General features: G+C 40.8%; 1 protein-coding gene across 1 annotated transcript in view; it reads left to right on the top strand.

Annotated features, from left to right (window-relative positions):
- The window catches only part of NPHP1 (nephrocystin 1), a 322,800-nt gene that overhangs the window by 187,274 nt on the left and 114,775 nt on the right, over nt 1-20,751 (top strand). The window contains exon 19 of the mRNA XM_053711944.1: nt 6,141-6,240. Within this exon, the coding sequence (XP_053567919.1) occupies nt 6,141-6,240 (100 nt within the window). The remainder of the gene's footprint in view (nt 1-6,140; nt 6,241-20,751) is intronic.

Genomic DNA, 20,751 nt, shown 5'->3' with positions numbered 1-20,751 from the left:
GTGATCCTGATAGCGCCTGCGTGGCTATGCAGGACTTGGTATGCAGATCTAGTGGACATGTCCTCTCTGCCACCGTGGAAACTTCTGTTGAGACAGGACCTTTTAATTCAAGGTCCTTTCCAACATCCAAATCTAATTTCTCTGCAACTGACTGCGTGTCAATTGAACGCTTGATTTTATCGAAGCGAGGATTCTCTGATTCAGTTATCAATACTTTGATACAGGCTAGAAAGCCTGTCACTAGAAAAATCTTTCATAAGATATGGCGTAAATATCTTTATTGGTGTGAATCCAAGGGTTACTCATGGAGTAAAGTTAGGATTCCTAGGATTTTGTCTTTTCTCCAAGAAGGATTGGAGAAAGGGTTATCAGCAAGTTCCTTAAAGGGACAAATTTCAGCTTTGTCAATTCTGTTTCACAAACGTTTGGCAAATGTATCAGATGTTCAGTCTTTATGTCAGGCTCTATCTAGAATTAAGCCTGTATTGAGACCTATTACTCCTCCCTGGAGTTTGAATTTAGTTCTTCGAGTTCTGCAAGGGGTTCCGTTTGAACCTATGCATTCCATAGATATTAAACTATTATCTTGGAAAGTTCTGTTTTTGGTTGCTATTTCTTCTGCTCGAAGAGTTTCTGAGCTTTCAGCATTACAGTGTGATTCGCCTTATCTCATATTTCATTCTGATAAGGTGGTTTTACGTACCAAACCTGGGTTCCTTCCTAAGGTTGTTTCGAATAAGAATATTAATCAGGAAACTGTTGTTCCTTCCTTGTGTCCTAATCCTTCTTCTAAGAAGGAGCGTCTGTTACATAACTTGGACGTGGTCCGTGCCTTAAAGTTTTACTTACAGGCAACTAAGGATTTCCGTCAATCATCTTCATTATTCATTGTTTATTCTGGAAAGCGTAGGGGTCAGAAAGCTACGGCTACCTCTCTTTCTTTTTGGTTGAGAAGTATCATCCGCCTGGCATATGAGACTGCTGGACAGCAGCCTCCTGAAAGAATTACGGCTCATTCTACTAGGGCTGTGGCTTCCACATGGGCTTTTAAAAAACGATGCATCTGTGGAACAGATTTGTAAGGCTGCGAGTCGTCCCTTCACACTTTTTTCCAAATTTTACAAATCTGATACTTTTGCTTCTTCTGAGGCTATCTTTGGGAGAAAGGTTCTTCAAGCAGTGGTGCCTTCCGTTTAGGTTCCTGTCTTGTCCCTCCCTTTCATCCGTGTCCTATTGCTTTGGTATTGGTTTCCTACAAGTAAGGATGAAATCCTTGGACTCGTCATATCTTTGTAAAAGAAAACTAAATTTATGCTTACCTGATAAATTACTTTCTTTTACGATATGACGAGTCCACGGCCCACCCTGTTCTTTTTAAGACAGTTTTTCTTTATATTTTTTGTAAACTTCAGTCACCTCTGCACCTTTTAGCCTTTCCTTTTTTCTCTTCCTATACCTTCGGCCGAATGACTGAGGGTGGAGGGGAAGGGGAGGGGCTATATATACAGCTCTGCTGTGGTACTCTTTGCCACTTCCTGTTAGCAGGAGGTTAATATCCCACAAGTAAGGATGAAATCCGTGGACTCGTCATATTGTAAAAGAAAGTAATTTATCAGGTAAGCATAAATTTAGTTTTTAACTTACTTCCCAATTTACTTCTTCGGTCAAATGTGCTGTGTTCTATTTGTATCCTTTGTTGAGGATTAAAGCTAAGTAGGCTAAAATTTATTTTAGGAGCGTACACGTCTGTAGCATTCTATGGCAGCAGTGTTTGCACCTATGTATAACATTGTTATGAACATTGATGAAACACTACTGCCTGTTAGCTAAAGACACGTGCACACTGAGCTCACCTAGAATTACTCTTTAACAAAGGATACCAAGAGAACTCAGCAAAATTGATAATGGTAAGTAAATTGGAAAGTTGTTTAAAATTTCAAGCTCTATCCAGTCCATTAAAGTTTATTATCTTGACTACCCTGGTAATACTTACCAGTGAGACCCTCCTCTGTGGAAGGGCATGTACAGAAAAGACCACTCCTCTATTTACCTGTTTATAGGTACCTTCTTTTGTGTCCCTCCTCCTACGCATAGTTCTGTCCAACCTTCAGATGGACAAGGACTAAGAAGCTTCCTCTCTTACTTATTTGTCAAGTAAGCTTTTTTTTGCTTTATTGTACATTGTTTGTTCTTTTTTCTGCAGCAGGCTTCAATTTGTGTTGGGCAGCTATCCTGAGGTTTACACTAGTTTTATTGTATGTGGGAGTGGCGTCTAGGAGTTTTCCCTTTGGGAGAATTCCAGTGGGTGCCGCCATGTTGGTCCAGTGTTGACTGGAAGTGACATCATGCAGGTGTGATCTACAAAGCGTATGCGCACTTTTGTATATTACTGGAGTCTATCTATTCCTGATGGGACGATCTTGTGTTTTCTAAGATTTGAAGAGTGTTTTAGCTTTTATCCCACAGTAAGCCTCAGTGTTTTCAAGGATATATATCCATATTTGCGTTGTTTGTCAGCCTTGTAAATGTTAGACCTGATATATTTATTGTGAAGCGTGTTATGCAATGTTTTATGCTGACTGCTTTCTGTGTTTAAGCAAGTTTTTATAATGTTAACCCTTTGTTGGGGTGTGTGTTTGCTGCAAAAACGTGTGAAAGCAGCTATTTTTCAGGCTAATCATGTATGCTCATATGTGAATTTCTTTGACTGTGTAGATGGATGAAACACCGTTATTGCTGGTTGCCCATGGATCATCTTTGCCCTTAAAAAGGTTTCTACTATTTCAACATTGTTTCAGTCTAATTGTATTTTTCTTATATTTGTTTCCCTCTTAATGGGATGAGAGTCCACTGCTTCATTCATTACTTGTGGGAATTAAGAACCTGGCCACCAGGAGGAGCCAAAGGCTTAAATACCTCCCCCACTCCCCTCATCCCCCAGTCATTTTTTGCCTTTTGTCACAGGAGGTTGGCAGAGAAGTGTCGGAAGATTCGGAGTAGTCTCTTATGGAGGATAGTACTCTTCTCAATGGGAATGGAGTTTAAAGTAGTCCTGTCAGCCTCTCAGGGCTTAGGGTCTGGAGATGCAGGGAGAGTCTTTCTGCAAAACCATCCCAACTCAGATTAACAGCTCCATAAGCAATCAATGCTGACGAGTTTCGCTGCCTGCTTTCTGCTCTCAAGTCCATGTCAGGAGCGATGCTACTAACCTGTCACACTTGAAAGGCTGTGTTCCTGTTCCACGGCATAGATTCTGGTAAGATCGTTTCATTTATACAAATATGATAACGTAAGAAGACAGGGTCACCGTGTATCTCCTTACATTCATCTCCGATTGCACATGCAGCTCCCCAGGGTGATACTAATCCTCCCGCGGGAGGGGCCCTTTGGCCGCCAGATTTCGCTGAACAGTTACAAATGGCGGTTTCAGCGGCTTTCAATGCTTTACTATGCCCTGCTAAGCGCAAGCGAAAGGTGAATCATAGTTATCTGTCCCAGGGGTCATCTACTTCTCTAGATGTCTCTGACTGACAGATTATCCGCTGATGAAGGCGACTCAGAATCCTCGGAGGGTGCTCTTTCTGGGTTGGAATCCGCGACATCTAGACCTCCGTCTGCAGAGTAGCCAGATTTTAAATTTAAGATGGAGCATTTGCGCTTCCTGCTAAAAGAGGTGCTTGCTAGCTTAGAGGTTTCCGGAACCGAAATTGCCGGAGGAACCGTCGATCCCTAAACCAGATAGGGTTTAAGAGGACAGGTGCCACAGACCTTCCCGGTTCCCATTAAAATGGCTAATATTATTAAGAACGAATGTGAGAAACTTGGCTCGTCATTTTCCCCCTTTACTTATTTTAAAAAGCTGTTCCCCGTTCCGGATTCGTGCTAACCATCAAGATCCTTGGTTTTACAGTATATACCCAACACACAAAGCCTTAGCGACAGATGCTCTGGTACAGATGTGGAATTTCAACCTCATTTTATGTGTTTCCTCCAATATTTTGATACCTCTGCTTCTGCGCAGAATACAAAGGGAAATGGCAACCTTCATTGTGGCTTTAGCGTTTTTGGCCACAAAGACCTTGGTTCCCTCTTCTTTGGAGATAAGCAATAGCTTATCCTTGGGAGTTACCAGTTTCCAGGGACATGTTGTAACAAGGTCCAGTTCTCCATCCAGACCCACAGTGATTGTGATTAATGGCATGGTTGCTAAAAGTCACCAGATTACAACAAATGAACATTTCTGACATTAAAACATTATTACAATCAAGAAAGAAATGTACATCCCTCGCTTATTATATACCCTGGGATATCTTTTCTGCTTGATGATTTAAAATAATTATTGTACAGCAAACTTCCAGCTATGTTACATGTTGGATTTTTTGCATGATGGTTATTTGAAAGGATTAAGTCCTTGTAATATCAAGGTTCAGGTGTCTACTGTTTCAGCAGTGACTGGAATTAGAAGGGCTTAATGACCTTTGGCAATTCAACATTTCCAGGCCCTGGCTCATATCCTTTTTAATTTCCAAAACATATTTTTATCCCCAACCTGGGATCTACCTTTAATTATTGAAGTCCTGTTGGACTCTTCCATTGAACCACTTAAGGAAGTTTATATTTGTTTTTTGACTCTGAAAACTGTATTCCTTGTTGCTATCACTGCAGCCAGACATGTTTCAGAATTACAAGCTCTTTCAGTTAAGGAACCCTTTATCGCTTTCCACCTAAATTCCTGCCCAAAGTAGTTTCTGATTTTCATAGAACCAAAGAAATTGTCTTGCTAGCCTTTTATCCCGATAATGAACAAGCACAGAAAAACCTCTCTGTCACTTTGATGTAGTTCGCTGTTTACACATTTACATAGGCTCGTTGTCATTCTGCAAGGTCCACAACAGGGTCAGCCTCCTGTGAAAATTTCACTTTCAAGATGGATTGTTGAAGCAATTTTAAGATCCTACAGACAGAAGAATTAACTAGTTCCTGAAGGGCTCAGGGCTCATTCTACAAGGGCTGTTTCAACATCCTGCGCTGCGGAATCTGTTGGCGCTCTACAAATACCTGATAATAATAATAATCCTGGACTTTTGAGGCAGATGCTACCTCTACCGAGATTTGTCAGGCGCTGTGTGGAAATCTTCTAATACTTTTTGTATGTCATTACAAACAGGATGTCTATCAATCTGCTACTGCTAATTTGGGTTGAAAGGTTTTGTCCTTTGTTATTTCTAAAAAAATATTTGTCTACTTTTTTTGCTGAATTTTTTGGTTTAGTGTCTTTTCTTTTATCTCCATTTTTGTATTGCTTTGTAGTTGTCTCACTGGTAAATATTATCAGGTGGGCCAAGATAACTAGAAATTAACAACCAAATATAAGCAATGACCCATATCCTTGGGTAATACTTACCAGGCTCCCATACCAATTCTCTGTCCATCTTCTTATTGGATATCACTAGGAATAGGAGGAGTGACAGAAATTAAGTTTCCTAAAACAAATGTAAATAGTGGAGTGGTCTTTTCTGTCCATTGAGGCGGTTCATACTGGTAAGTATTACCCAGGGATATGGGCAAAGATATACATATTGCTTATATTTGGTTGATAATGTCTAGTTTTTTTACATTACTGTCCCTTTAATGTGGTGTAGCTCTGCTCCTGCTCAAATGTTTTTTGCAAGTTGTCAAAAGTAGATTGTGACTTTACTCAGTACAGTTCTCTGCTGCTGTCAGAATGAAACCAGTCGCTACCATGCTTTGTACAGTATGTAGGCCTCTTCAAACAAGATAATATTTGAGTTATGTTTCATAGAATTGGACTATGGATGTTCTTTCTAAAATCTGTAAGGATGCCTAACGAACAGCAGTTTAAGTCCATGCTTACATCAGTTTCATTAATGCAATTTCATTAATGGTGATAAAGGTAAAGTAATTAATGTTTTATAAATGCAAGGTTCGATAACACATTATAAAGTGGTTAGATGAAGTCAGTAATTTTAATGGAATTAATATAATTGTAAAAGGGTCAATGTAATAAAATCATTGTAAATAAAATGAATAATACTTGTGTATTTTTTCAAAAAACTTGAATATATATATTGAATATTCCACTGATGACTTACTATGATTTTTTTGTTTGTTTTCGTAAGCAAATACTGGAGTTTTTCATCAAATGATGACCCACAGAAGGCAACCTCGACTTTTAGTAAAACTTAGATCTTTAAACACAAGAAGAAGAGATATGCTAAAGTAAGTATAGTTCAAATCATACAAAACATTCGATAATAACATAAGTGTAGCATGAGTTGTAAGGTTATAGTGGGTTATTTTACTGATTTTGTGTTTTTATTTTAAAAACATTCAGGTAGATTACGAGTTGTGCGTTCATCTTTTAACGCTGAAACAATGTCCATTTCAGCGTTAAAACAGCAACGCAGCCATTTGACGGTATAGCTGTACCGCAAGCCTTTTAGCCTGTAATGCAACGTCAGTCCCGCACTCGTAAAAATTACGTTTACGCAGCCATTACAAGTTTTTCAAAAGCTTGCGTTCCACTCTATGACGACAAGATCTGTAACGCCATCTGAGACCAGTAGTTATGAGTTTTACGCAACAAAACTGTTACATAAAACTCATAACTAAAGTCTTAAAAAGTACACTAACACCCATAAACTACCTATTAACCCCTAAACCGAGGCCCTCCCGCATCGCAAACACTATATTAAAGTTATTAACCCCTATTCCGCCGCTCCCCGACATTGTCACCACTATAATAGTTATTAACCCCTAAACCAACGTCCTCCCGCATCGCAAACACTATTTAAATATTATTAACCCCTAATCTGACATCCGCCCACATCGCCCCTACTATACTAAAGTTATTAAGCCCTACACTGCCGCCACTATAATAAACCTATTAACCCCTATACCGAAGGCCCCCACATCGCCATAAACTAATTTAAACTAGTAACCCCTAAGCCTAACGCCCCCTAACTTTATATTGAAATTACAATTTCCCTATCTTAAATTAAATTAAAACTTACCTGTCAAATTAAAAAAACTAAGTTAAACTAACAATTAAACTAATATAACTATTAAACTAAAATTAAACTACCAATTAAATAAAACTAAAATACACATTAAAAAAAATCCTAACACTACTATAAAAATTACAAGCTATCTAATTACAAAAAAAGAAAAAATACTAAATTACAAAAAATAACAAACGAAATTATCAAAAATAAAAAACAATTACACCTAATCTAATAGCCCTATAAAAATAAAAAAGCCCACCCAAAATAAAAAAAAAACCCTAGCCTACAAAAAACTACCAATAGCCCTTAAAAGGGCCTTTTGTAGGGCATTGCTCTAAAGATATCAGCTCTTTTTACCTGTAAAAAAAAATACAAAGACCCCCCCAAACAGTAAAACCTACCACCCAACCAACCCCCCAAAATAAAAAAAACTAATTCTAACAAAAACCTTAGCTACCCATTGCCCTGAAAAGGGCATTTGTATGGGAATTGCACTTAAAAGGGCATTTAGCTACCAAAATATTCGCCCTTTATAATAACCCCACGGCCAAAATTAAGTTAAACGACTGTCTATCCAAACCATTTACAATCGAGAACGGCACTCGACAGGGCTGCCCCCTGTCCCCCACGTTATTCATTTTAGCAATGGAAGTTTTGGCCACATACATTAGATCCAACCCGGATATCAAGGGCATAGTCATAGATCACATGGAATATAAGACCTCCCTATATGCGGATGACATCATCCTAACTCTCACAAATTTGGAAACTTCAGTGCCCGCACTCATGTCACAGCTACATGAATTTGGAGAGATGTCATATTTTCGAATTACCTACTCCAAATCAGAATTTATTAATGTAGGAACCCCACAAAACGAGCTGCACCATTTGGAAATGCACCAATTCAAGCAACAACCTGTAGCACTAAAGTATTTAGGTGTTTACATCACCCCCCATCTGCACAAAATAATCCCGCTAAATTTCGAACCCCTTAAAACACATATCATAACCACTCTGACCTCTTGGAAACAAAAACCCTTATCCTGGTTAGGTAGAATCAACTCTATAAAAATGATCATTCTCCCCAAAATTCTATACCTTCTCCAGGCAATCCCTATCCCAGATAAGTCACTATATCAGCTACAGAAAATAATAAATTCCTTCATATGGGGTAATAAGCGTCCAAGAATCGCTACCCAAACACTATACCGCAATAAACTGCATGGGGGATTGGGGGTACCAAATCTCCAATTATACAAACAGGCAACCCACATGGCCAGGATAGTAGACTGGTGTAAGCATATGGTTCACAAGGAATGGGTGCCCTTAGAAACTAAACTTTGTGGGGCCACATAGCTTGGTGACCGGTGTTGGGCTCCAGTCAATCAGGCACGCGCCGACCCTGCTCAGCCGGTTGACCCACTCACTGTCCAGGAAACATTCCGGTTATGGTATAAAACCCTAAGGTCACATAAATCTATCTCATCCCCACAATCCCCACTGTCCCTCCTGACCCACGATACTCAGTCCCCCATTCAACTTCACACACGCGCCCAGAATATATCAATGATACACCAAAGCATGTCTTGGTACAGGGTCTTACAAAACGGAAAGCTTAAAACTAAACGAGAGGTTCTGGATATATTAAACCTTAATCAGCACAACTGGTTGACATACCACCAGATTTCACACAGCCACCAGACGCACGCCAATAAGAACAACATCTCTAGACCCCTGACACCTTTTGAGTCCATGTGCCATGCACCATTGCCAAGCAAAGGCACCTTATCCATATCTTATAAATTGCTTATTTCACATCAAGCCATACACCAACCATCGTATGTTAGAAAATGGGAATCTGAACTAGATGATCACATATCACCCAAAACTTGGGATACAATCTTTAGGCAGATGAGTTCCTCCACCTCCTCTTTGCAGGTTACCGAAATGAACACTAAACTACTATGCAGATGGCATTACACTCCGGACAGGCTGGGGAGGATGATCCCTTCTTATGATACAAACTGTTGGAGGGGATGCGGAACCAGGGGCACATTTACACATGTTTGGTGGACTTGCCCTATTGTAAAGAAATACTGGCTAGACATAGGCAGGGAAATAGAGACAGTTTTGGGCTCCCCTATTCCCCACACACCGTGGACATTTCTGTTCAATGTCCGCCCCCATATACGCTGTATGTACAGACTTAAACTTTTGACGCTCATGGTAAATACGGCCAAAAGATACATCCCTTATAATTGGAAAAAAAACACATTACCAACACTACAGTTCTGGAGAGACAGAGTGACCACAGCTCTAAAACTAGAACAATATCACTACACCAAAACAGGAAATTTAGGGGAATTCCATGATTTGTGTTTCATTTGGGAAGAATATCTATACTCGCTTAAAGACCCGAATACCCATCTTATAACCCCCCCTTCATAGCACAGATACCTTATCAGCACCTTTCGCACCTTTCTGAACGCATCCCATATTTTAATCCGGGAGATATCTTGGGCCCTGGCCATTACCCGCTAACAATGCTAAAATAAAGATTGGGTACCTGTTATTGATATCCTTCGAAACAGGACTTCAACTTGTAATACTTTGTGACTATTGGAGTTATACAACATAGGGATCTTACTATGATGTTAATCTAGATTGCCACCGTATGTCTTGTACATTAGATCCTTTCAATGTATATGTCTTTTTATGGCTGTATCCTTTTAATAATGATATGTAACATGCTCAATGTTTTACTGTTTCAATAAAATTGTTATTTAAAAAAAAAAAAAAAAAAAGTGCATTTAGCTCTTTTGCATTACCCTGAAAAGGGCATTTAGCTCTTTTACGAAAAGCCCAAACCCTAAACTAAAAAAAAAAAAAACCCCAAAACCCCCCCCGAAGATCCACTTACAGTTGCTGAAGTCCCGCTTGAAGGATCTTCATCCCGGCAGCTACATCTTCATCCCGGCAGCTCCATCTTCATCCAGGCAACTCCATCTTCATCCAGGCGGCATCTTCTATCTTCATCCCGGGGGGCGTGGAGCGGGTCTTCAATGCAAGATACACAATTCAAGATGGCGTCCCTTGCAATCCTATTGGCTGATTTGATTTTTGAAATTCATATCAGCCAATAGGATGAGAGCTACTGAAATCCTATTGGCTGTTTAAATCAGCCAATAGGATGAGAGCTACTCAAATTCTATTGGCTATTCAAATCAGTTTATTTAGTGGTAGTGATGTGGGAGGCCAGAGGTTTAGGGGTTAATAACTTTATTTAATGGCGTCAATGTTGGGGAGCGGCGGAAAAGGGGTTAATAGATTTATTATAGTGTGGGCGATGTTGGGGTGCAGGGGAATAGAGGTTAATAACTTTAGTATAGTGGCGGCGATATCGGGAGCGGCAGATTAAGGGTAAATAGTTTTCTCCTACATTGGTGTGTCCGGTCCACGGCTTCATCCTTACTTGTGGGATATTCTCATTCCCTACAGGAAATGGCAAAGAGAGCACACAGCAAAGCTGTCCATATAGCCCCCCCTCTGGCTCCGCCCCCCAGTCATTCTCTTTGCCGCTCTGAACAAGTAGCATCTCCACGGGGATGGTAAAGAGTATGTGGTGTTAGTTGTAGTTTTATTTCTTCTATCAAGAGTTTGTTATTTTAAAATAGTGCCGGTTTGTACTATTTACTCTACAACAGAAAGTGATGAAGATTTCTGTTAAAAGAGGAGTATGATTTTAGCACCAGTAACTAAAATCCATTGCTGTTCCCACGCAGGACTGTTGAAACCAGAGAACTTCAGTTAGGGGGAACAGTTTGCAGGCTTATCTGCTTCAGGTATGATCAGTCACTTTTCTAACAAGACACAGTACTGCTAGAAGACTGTCAGTTTTCCCTGAGGGGATAGGTAAGCCATTTTCTTAGACTCAGTTACAGAATTAAGGCTTATATCTTGGGCTCTATGCTGGTTGACACTATTGTGGGCTAAATCGATTGATTTTTATCATATTTGTTTGACATTTGGAGTGTTTGATAAACTTTGAAACACTTTTGGGGACGTTTATTTGTGCCTGGCAGTTGGTTAGACGCCTAATCTTGTCAGAAAGGCCCCTTCACTCTGGAATGCAGGACAATGCTCCATCACACGCGTCCAAGTACTCCACAGCGTGGCTGGCAAGAAAGGGTATAAAAGAAGAAAATCTAATGACATGGCCTCCTTGTTCACCTGATCTGAGCCCCATTGAGAACCTGTGGTCCATCATCAAATGTGAGATTTACAAGGAGGGAAAACAGTACACCTCTCTGAACAGTGTCTGGGAGGCTGTGGTTGCTGCTGCACGCAATGTTTATGGTGAACAGATCAAAACACTGACAGAATCCATGGATGGCAGGCTTTTGAGTGTCCTTGCAAAGAAAGGTGGCTATATTGGTCACTGATTTGTTTTTGTTTTGTTTTTGAATGTCAGAAATGTATATTTGTGAATGTTGAGATGTTATATTGGTTTCACTGGTAAAAATAAATAATTGAAATGGGTATATATTTGTTTTTTGTTAAGTTGCCTAATAATTATGCACAGTAATAGTCACCTGCACACACAGATATCCCCCTAAAATAGCTAAAACTAAAAACAAACTAAAAACTACTTCCAAAAATATTCAGCTTTGATATTAATGAGTTTTTTGGGTTCATTGAGAACATGGTTGTTGTTCAATAATAAAATTAATCCTCAAAAATACAACTTGCCTAATAATTCTGCACTCCCTGTAAAGTTGGCTAATTCCTTTATTTTGGATGCCGCTTTTCAATTGGCTAAATTAGCGGCGAAAAATTCAGGTTTTGCAATAGTGGCGCGCAGGGCGCTTTGGCTAAAATCTTGGTCGGCAGATGTGTCGTCCAAAACAAAATTGCTTAATATTCCTTTCAAAGGTAAGACCCTTTTTGGGCCAGAATTGAAGGAGATTATTTCAGACATCACTGGGGGAAAGGGCCATGCCCTCCCACAGGATAGGCCTTTCAAGGCTAAGAATAAGTCTAATTTTCGTTCCTTTCGCAATTTCAGGAACGGACCGGCTTCTAACTCTGCAGCCTCTAGACAAGAGGGTAACACTTCCCAGCCTAAACCAGCATGGAAACCATTGCAAGGCTGGAACAAGGGAAAACAGGCCAAGAAGCCTGCTGCTGCTACGAAGACAGCATGAAGGGGTAGCCCCCGATCCGGGACCGGATCTAGTAGGGGGCAGACTTTCTCTCTTTGCTCAGGCTTGGGCAAGAGATGTTCCGGACCCCTGGACACTAGAAATTGTCTCTCAGGGGTATCTTCTAGAGTTCAAGGAACTTCTTCCAAGCGGAAGGTTCCACATGTCTCGCTTATCTTTAGACCAGATAAAGAGACAGGCATTCTTACATTGCGTAGGAGACCTATTAAAGATGGGAGTGATACACCCAGTTCCAACAGCGGAACAAGGTCTGGGTTTTTACTCAAACCTGTTTGTAGTTCCCAAAAAAGAAGGAACTTTCAGACCAATTCTGGATTTAAAGATTCTAAACAAATTCCTCAGAGTTCCATCATTCAAAATGGAAACCATTCGGACGATTTTACCAACGATCCAGGAGGGTCAATATATGACTACCGTGGACCTAAAGGATGCATACCTGCATATTCCTATCCACAAAGATCATCATCAGTTCCTGAGGTTCGCCTTTCTGGACAAACATTACCAGTTCTTGGCTCTTCCGTTCGGTTTAGCCACTGCTCCCAGAATTTTCACAAAGGTGCTAGGGTCCCTTCTAGCGGTCCTAAGGCCGAGGGGCATTGCAGTAGCACCTTACCTAGACGGCATTCTAATTCAAGTGTCGTCCCTTCCCAAAGCAAGGGCTCATACAGACATTGTTTTAGCCTTTCTCAGATCTCATGGGTGGAAGGTGAACATAGAAAAGAGTTCCCTGTTTCCGTCCACAAGGGTTCCCTTTCTGGGAACAATAATAGACTCTGTAGAAATGAAGATTTTTCTGACAGAGGTCAGAAAGTTAAAGCTTCTAAACGCTTGTCGAGTTCTTCAATCTATTCCTCAGCCCTCCATAGCTCAGTGCATGGAGGTAATAGGACTAATGGTTGCGGCAATGGACGTGGTTCCTTTTGCTCGAATTCATTTAAGACCATTGCAACTGTGCATGCTCAAACAGTGTAATGGGGATTATGCAGACTTGTCTCCCCAGATTCAAATGGACCATAAAACCAGAGACTCACTCCTCTGGTGGTTGTCTCAGGATCACCTGTCTCAGGGAATGAGTTTCTGCAGACCAGAGTGGATCATTGTAACGACCGACTCCAGTCTCTTAGGCTGGGGCGCGGTCTGGGACTCCCTGAAAGCTCAGGGTCTATGGTCTCGGGAAGAGTCTCTCCTCCCGATAAACATTTTGGAACTGAGAGCGATATTCAATGCGCTCCTGGCTTGGCCTCAACTAGCGAAGGCCAAGTTCATAAGATTTCAGTCGGACAACATGATGACTGTAGCGTAGATCAATCATCAGGGAGGGACAAAGAGTTCCCTGGCGATGAGAGAGGTATCCAAGATCATCAAATGGGCGGAGGATCACTCCTGCCATCTATCTGCAATTCACATCCCAGGAGTAGACAACTGGGAGGCGGATTATTTGAGTCGTCAGACTTTCCATCCGGGGGAGTGGGAACTTCACCCGGAGGTCTTTGCCCAGTTAATTCAACTATGGGGCACTCCAGATATGGATCTGATGGCGTCTCGTCAGAACTCCAAGGTTCCACGCTACAGGTCCAGATCCAGGGATCCCAAGGCGACACTAGTGGATGCATTAGTGGCGCCTTGGTCGTTCAATCTGGCTTATGTGTTTCCACCGTTCCCTCTCCTTCCCAGGCTAGTAGCCAGGATCAAACAGGAGAAGGCTTCAGTGATTCTAATAGCTCCTGCATGGCCACGCAGGACTTGGTATGCAGACCTGGTGAATATGTCATCGGCTCCACCATGGAAGCTACCTTTGAGACAGGACCTTCTAGTTCAAGGTCCATTCGAACATCCAAATCTAGTTTCTCTGCAACTGACTGCTTGGAAATTGAATGCTTGATTCTATCTAAGCGTGGGTTTTCGGAATCTGTTATAGATACTCTGGTTCAGGCCAGAAAACCTGTGACCAGGAAGATTTACCATAAGATATGGCAAAAATATATCTGTTGGTGCGAATCCAAGGGTTACTCATGGAGTAAAATTAGGATTCCTAGGATACTTTCCTTTCTCCAAGAGGGTTTGGATAAAGGTTTGTCAGCTAGTTCTCTAAATGGACAGATATCTGCTCTGTCTGTCTTGTTGCACAAGCGTCTGGCAGCCGTGCCAGATGTACAAGTGTTTGTACAGGCGTTAGTTAGAATCAAGCCTGTTTACAGACCTATGACTCCTCCATGGAGTCTAAACTTAGTTCTTTCAGTTCTTCAAGGGGTTCCGTTTGAACCTTTGCATTCCATAGATATTAAGTTACTATCTTGGAAAGTTCTGTTTTTGGTTGCTATTTCTTCTGCTAGAAGAGTTTCTGAATTGTCTGCTTTGCAGTGTACTTCACCCTATCTGGTATTCCATACAGATAAGGTAGTTTTACGTACCAAGCCTGGGTTTCTTCCAAAGGTGGTTTCCAATAGGAATATTAACCAGGAAATAGTTGTTCCTTCTCTGTGTCCGAATCCAGTTTCGAAGAAGGAACGTTTGTTACATAACCTAGATGTGGTTCGTGCTTTAAAATTCTATTTAGAAGCAACAAAGGATTTCAGACAGACATCTTCCTTGTTTGTCGTCTATTCTGGTAAGAGGAGAGGTCAGAAAGCTACTGCTACCTCTCTTTCCTTTTGGCTAAAAAGCATCATCCGATTAGCTTATGAGACTGCCGGACGGCAGCCTCCTGAACGAATTACAGCTCACTCTACTAGAGCTGTGGCTTCCACATGGGCCTTCAAGAATGAGGCTTCTGTTGAACAGATCTGTAAGGCAGCGACTTGGTCTTCTCTGCATACATTTGCCAAATTTTACAAATTCGATACTTATGCTTCTTCGGAGGCTATTTTTGGGAGAAAGGTTTTGCAATCTGTGGTGCCTTCCATTTAGGTTACCTGACTTGTTCCCTCCCTTCATCCGTGTCCTAAAGCTTTGGTATTGGTTCCCAAAAGTAAGGATGAAGCCGTGGACCGGACACACCAATGTAGGAGAAAACAGAATTTATGTTTACCTGATAAATTTCTTTCTCCTACGGTGTGTCCGGTCCACGGCCCGCCCTGGCTTTTAGTCAGGTTTAAAAATTTTTATTTTTCTGTACACTACAGTCACCACGGCACCTTATGGTTTCTCCTTTTTCTCCTAACCTTTGGTCGAATGACTGGGGGGCGGAGCCAGAGGGGGGCTATATGGACAGCTTTGCTGTGTGCTCTCTTTGCCATTTCCTGTAGGGAATGAGAATATCCCACAAGTAAGGATGAAGCCGTGGACCGGACACACCGTAGGAGAAAGAAATTTATCAGGTAAACATAAATTCTGTTTTATTTTGGTAGCAGTGATATTGGGAGCAACAGATTAGGGTTTAATAACATTATGTAGGTGGTGGCGATGTCGGGGGCTGTAGATTTGGGGTGTTTAGACGTGGGGTTTATGTTAGGGTGTTAGGTTTTTTTCCTAGCCCGCTTTCCCCATTGATGTCTATGGGGAAAGCGAGCACGAGCACGTCAAAACAGCACTTGTATTGTGTGCGGTATGGAGCTCAATGCAACCATATCGCACGCACAAGGCGACAGTTTTGAAATTTGTAATGGCTGTGCTATAGAGGGTTAAATAACGCAACTTTTGTTGTGTTCGTTAAATTCCCTATAGCGAGCATAACTCGTAATCTACCTGATTGACTGTTACTTTGTTGAAATATATTTTTTACTTACTCCAAAATCCCAAATATCCCTTTTTATATTTGTTCATCCAGTAATTTTAATACAGTATGTAGTTCTACTTTTCTTTGGAACAACCTTACATTCACAAACTATGGAAATATTAGGATTAAAGCAACAGTTAAATTCAATACCAACATTTATATATATATATATATATATATATATATAACCATGTAGTAGTTTTTGTATTGAAAATTTAGCAAGACATTACCTTTCTTTCAGCTAGATTACGAGTTTTGCAGTAAGAGCTGCTCGGTGCTAACTTGCAAGTTATTGTCACCGCTCACTTACCTACAGCGCTGGTATTACAGGTCTACAAAAACCCAGCGTTAGCAGGCAAGAAGTGAGCGTAGAGCAAAATTGAGCTCCATACCGCACTCCAATACCAGCGCTGCGGTGAGCTGCGGTAAGCTGGTTTTACATAGACATCAATGGGGAGAGCCGGCTGAAAAAAAGCCTAACACCTGCAATAAAGGAGCGTAAAGCTCCGTAACGCAGCCCCATTGATTCCTATGGGGAAAGAAAAGTTATGTTTACACCTAACACCCTAACATAAACCCTGAGTCTAAACACCCCTAATCTACTGACCCCGACATCGCCAACACCTACATTACACGTATTAACCCCTAATCTGAAGCCTCAGACATCGCCGACACCTACATTATACTTATTAACCCCTAATCTTCCGCCCCTGACATCGCCGACACCTACAGTATACTTATTAACCCCTAATCTGCTGCCCAAACGTCGCCGACACCTACATAATGTTATTAACCCCTAATCTCCCGCCCCCAATGTCGCTGCAAACCTACCTACACTTATTAACCCCTAATCTGCCGCCCCCAACGTCGCCGCCACTATAACCCCTAAACCTAACACCCACTAACTTTACTTTAATTAAAATAAATCTAAATAAAACCTACTATTAATAACTAAATAATTCCTATTTAAAACTAAATACTTACCTGTAAAATAAACCCTAAGATAGCTATAATATAACTAATAGTTACATTGTATAAATCTTAGGTTTTATTTTTATTTCACAGGCAAGTTTGTATTTAGTTTAACTAGGTTACAACCTTACACTACAATTAAATACAATTAAGTAAATTACAAAAAAAACCCCACTAAATTACACAAAATAAAAAAAGAAATGATCAGATATTTAAACTAATTACACCTAATCTAATAGCCCTATCAAAATAAAAAATGCCCCCCCCAAAATAAACCCCCCCTAGCCTAAACTAAACTACCAATAGCCCTTAAAAGGGCCTTTTGTGGGGCATTGCCCCAAAGAAATCAGCTCTTTTACCTGTAAAAAAAGAAATACAAACAACCCCCAACAGTAAAACCCACCACCCACACAACCAAACCCCCAAAATAAAATAAAAAACCTAAGCTCCCCATTGCCTTGAAAAGGGCATATGGATGGGCATTGCCCTTAAAAGGGCATTTAGCTCTTTTTCCGCCCAAACACTAATCTAAAAATAAAACCCACCCAATAAATCCTTAAAAAAGCCTAACACTAACCCCCGAAGATCCACTTACAGTTTTTGATGACCCGACATCCATCCTCAACGAAGCCAGCAGAAGTCCTCAACGAAGCGGCAGAAGTCTTCATCAAACCGGGCAGAAGTCTTCATCCAGACGGCATCTTCTATCTTCATCCATCCAGCGCAGAGCGGGTCCATCTTCAAGACATCCGGCGCGGAGCATCCTCTTCAATCGACGTCTTCTTGAACAATGAATTCTCCTTTAAATGACGTCATTCAAGATGGCGTCCCTTGAATTCCGATTGGCTGATAGAATTCTATCAGCTAATCGGAATTAAAGGTGAGCTCGCATTCTATATTGGCTGATTGGAACAGCCAATAGAATGCGAGCTCAATCCTATTGGTTGATTGGATCAGCCAATAGGATTGAAGCTCAATCCTATTGGCTGATAGAATTCTATCAGCCAATCGGAATTCAAGGGACACCATCTTGGGTTGGAGGTCAGTGGGGTAGTCCTTGTTTTTTCCCTCCAAAAATGTATTTTATCCTCTGTGTTGAAAACTAGGGTTGGTTGCTCTGCTTTTCTTTTTTCTCTAGGTTCCTGTCTTTAATTGAATGGATCTGTCGGCCTTGGGATGCTGTGTCTGTTCCACAGCTGAGGCTCCATAGCTAGGTGCTTATTCCCTATGGGTAGAAGGCTCTAGCTCATCAAGGATTAACCCTCCTTTTCTTTTTAAGATAATGAAGCCTGGGGTCTTTAATATAAATCCCTTCATTTTTGGGGGTGTTATGTGATTTTGAAAATTTGGTTTTCGAACACTATCCATTTTGTAGCCCCGCCTTCCGACCTAACCTCTGACCCTCAAATTCAATGGTTTTAGGGTCTCCTTTGTGCAGTAGTCAGTTCTCTGGAAATTGCGGTGGTACCTTTCCTGGAAGCAATGCAAATTTTTCCTTTGGCTTGATTCCATTAGAGATTCTCAGGTAATTGAATGGAGACCACACTGTTTTTTTATCAGAGGTTAGGTCTAGACTTTCTGACTGGAGTCTTTCTGTTCTAGGGGCTCTCTCAGGCCCTTAAGTCCCAAGGCACATGCTTCTTGAGACCATCCTGGGAGATTGTGACTCGAACGCCAGCCATTCCGGCTGGAGAGAAGTTGGGGTCCCTTAAAAACTCAAGGAATCTGGATCAGACGGAATCTGTTCTTTCTATCAATATTAGGGCTGCAACTAACGATTATTTTCATAATCGATTAATTGGCCGATTTAGTTTAGTTATAATAAAATCCAAGCTATTTTGCCTGCAGCAGAGAAGAGGAGCTCAGATGGTGTTGAGGTGCTTGAGATGCATAAGTAGGGTTTTGCCAATTTCACCAAGGTGGATATTTGTTTTTGTTAACTCTCCACCAATGCAAGTGGCCTCTTGTAATAAAGTAAGCCTGGACTTCATTCTAAAATAAGAAATATCTTGAATATCTATATTCAATGGTAAATAACCAGCTATAAGGTTAGGGGAAAAAATATCTAGCCAGCTCTTAACATAACAGATATATACTTAGAGGTTGAATTTGGTACATATCACATTTAATTAAAAATATATTAAAAAAAGAAAAGTAAAAAGCGCTAAGGTCTATATATCAATAATAGAACAAAGCCTTATACATTTATCTATACAATACATAATTATAATCAGCAATAGCAAGCAATTCGCTAAATATTGTGCAAACAGATAATAGTGAACATCAATTCAAATAACAACTCCCATCAATCTAGGGCTATGTTTAAAAAACAAGCCCGGCACTATATCATGCAAAACATTGTCCCAAATCACCTGATTTAATATAAACAATCCAAATGATGACTCCTATTATTTCTGGGTAACAAATAAGCCAGGAGTAGTTGTGAACTTAAATAGAAACTTATACTGTCCTGAAAAAGTGAAAAGTAAACGTCTGTAGACGTCCTTTAAGCTAAGGGCATAACTATAAAACACTATACCATGTGCAGGGGCTCATTGGAGGGAAGCAGCTGGTGCCAACTAATCGATTATGAGATTCGTTGACAAGGTGATATCTCATGTTCGTCAGTGGGCGGAGTCTCACTATCGCTTTTTCTCTCTCATCCACATCCCAGAAGCAGTTCAGGTCGACGCTCTGGCGGATCCAAACCTAAGTTGAATGCTTGGATTGATCGTCTAGTCTTGTCTAGAAGAGGTCTTTTAGAGAAGGTTATTGTTACAATGCTTGAGGTTTGTAAGCTGGTAACTGGCTAGATTTACCATAAGGTATGGCGTAAATACCTTTTTTGGTGCAAATATAGGGGTTTCTCTTGGAGTCAGCTAAGGGTTCTCCGCATTCTGTCCTTTCTTCAGGAGGTTGTGAACTTAAAAAGAAACATATACTGTCCATAAAAAGTGAAAAGTAAACGTCTGTAGACGTCCTTTAGGCTAAGGGCATAATCATGAAACACTATACCATGTGCAGGGGCTCATTGGAGTAAAGCAGCTGGAGCTGTGCACCAACTAATTGCAAACCAACTAATCGATTATGAGATTCGTTGACAACTATTTTCATAATCGATTATTATCGATTATATCGATTAGTTGTTGCAGCTCTAATGAAAACCTGGCCTGTTGGGGGTACTTGAGGATCAATGTTGAGAAACAATGGTGTACAGCATGCCACCACTGGAAACATGTTCTCTGGAGTGATGAATCACAATTCACTACCTGGCAATCTGATGGAAATATCTGGATGTGGCAGATGCCAGGAGAATGCTACCTACCGAAATGCATAGTGCCTACTGTAAAGTTTGGTGAAGGAAGGATAATGGTCTGAGCTGTTTCTCATGGTTTGAGCTAGGGCCCTTAGTTCCATGTAGTGCTACATGATAAAAATACATTTTAGACAATTAGGTGCTTCCAACACTGTGGCAACAGTTTGGGGAAGGCCCTTTCCTGTTTGAGCATAACTGTAACCCTGAGCACAAAGTGAGGTCCATGAAGACATGGTTTGACAAGTTTGGTGTAGAGGAATTCTAATGGCCTGTGCAGAGCCCTGATCTCAACCCCATTGAACACCTCTGTGAGGAATTGGAAAGCAGATTGTGTGCCAAACCTTCTTATCCAACATCAATACCAACAAATAAGCGATAATTGTTTAATTTTAAAACGTTATTTTGAACTGTGCTCAAGAATAACACTTAACTGACCACTTGTAATGTGAGCACAATGAGTGCACAAATATTGCTCTCTGCAGAATCCAGTAAAATTATAGG

This window comes from Bombina bombina, chromosome 4 (genome assembly GCF_027579735.1).
Source record: "Bombina bombina isolate aBomBom1 chromosome 4, aBomBom1.pri, whole genome shotgun sequence".
Lineage (NCBI taxonomy): Eukaryota > Metazoa > Chordata > Amphibia > Anura > Bombinatoridae > Bombina > Bombina bombina.
The sequence above is the reverse complement of the archived record's forward strand: the minus strand, read 5'-3'. Positions and strand labels throughout refer to the sequence as shown.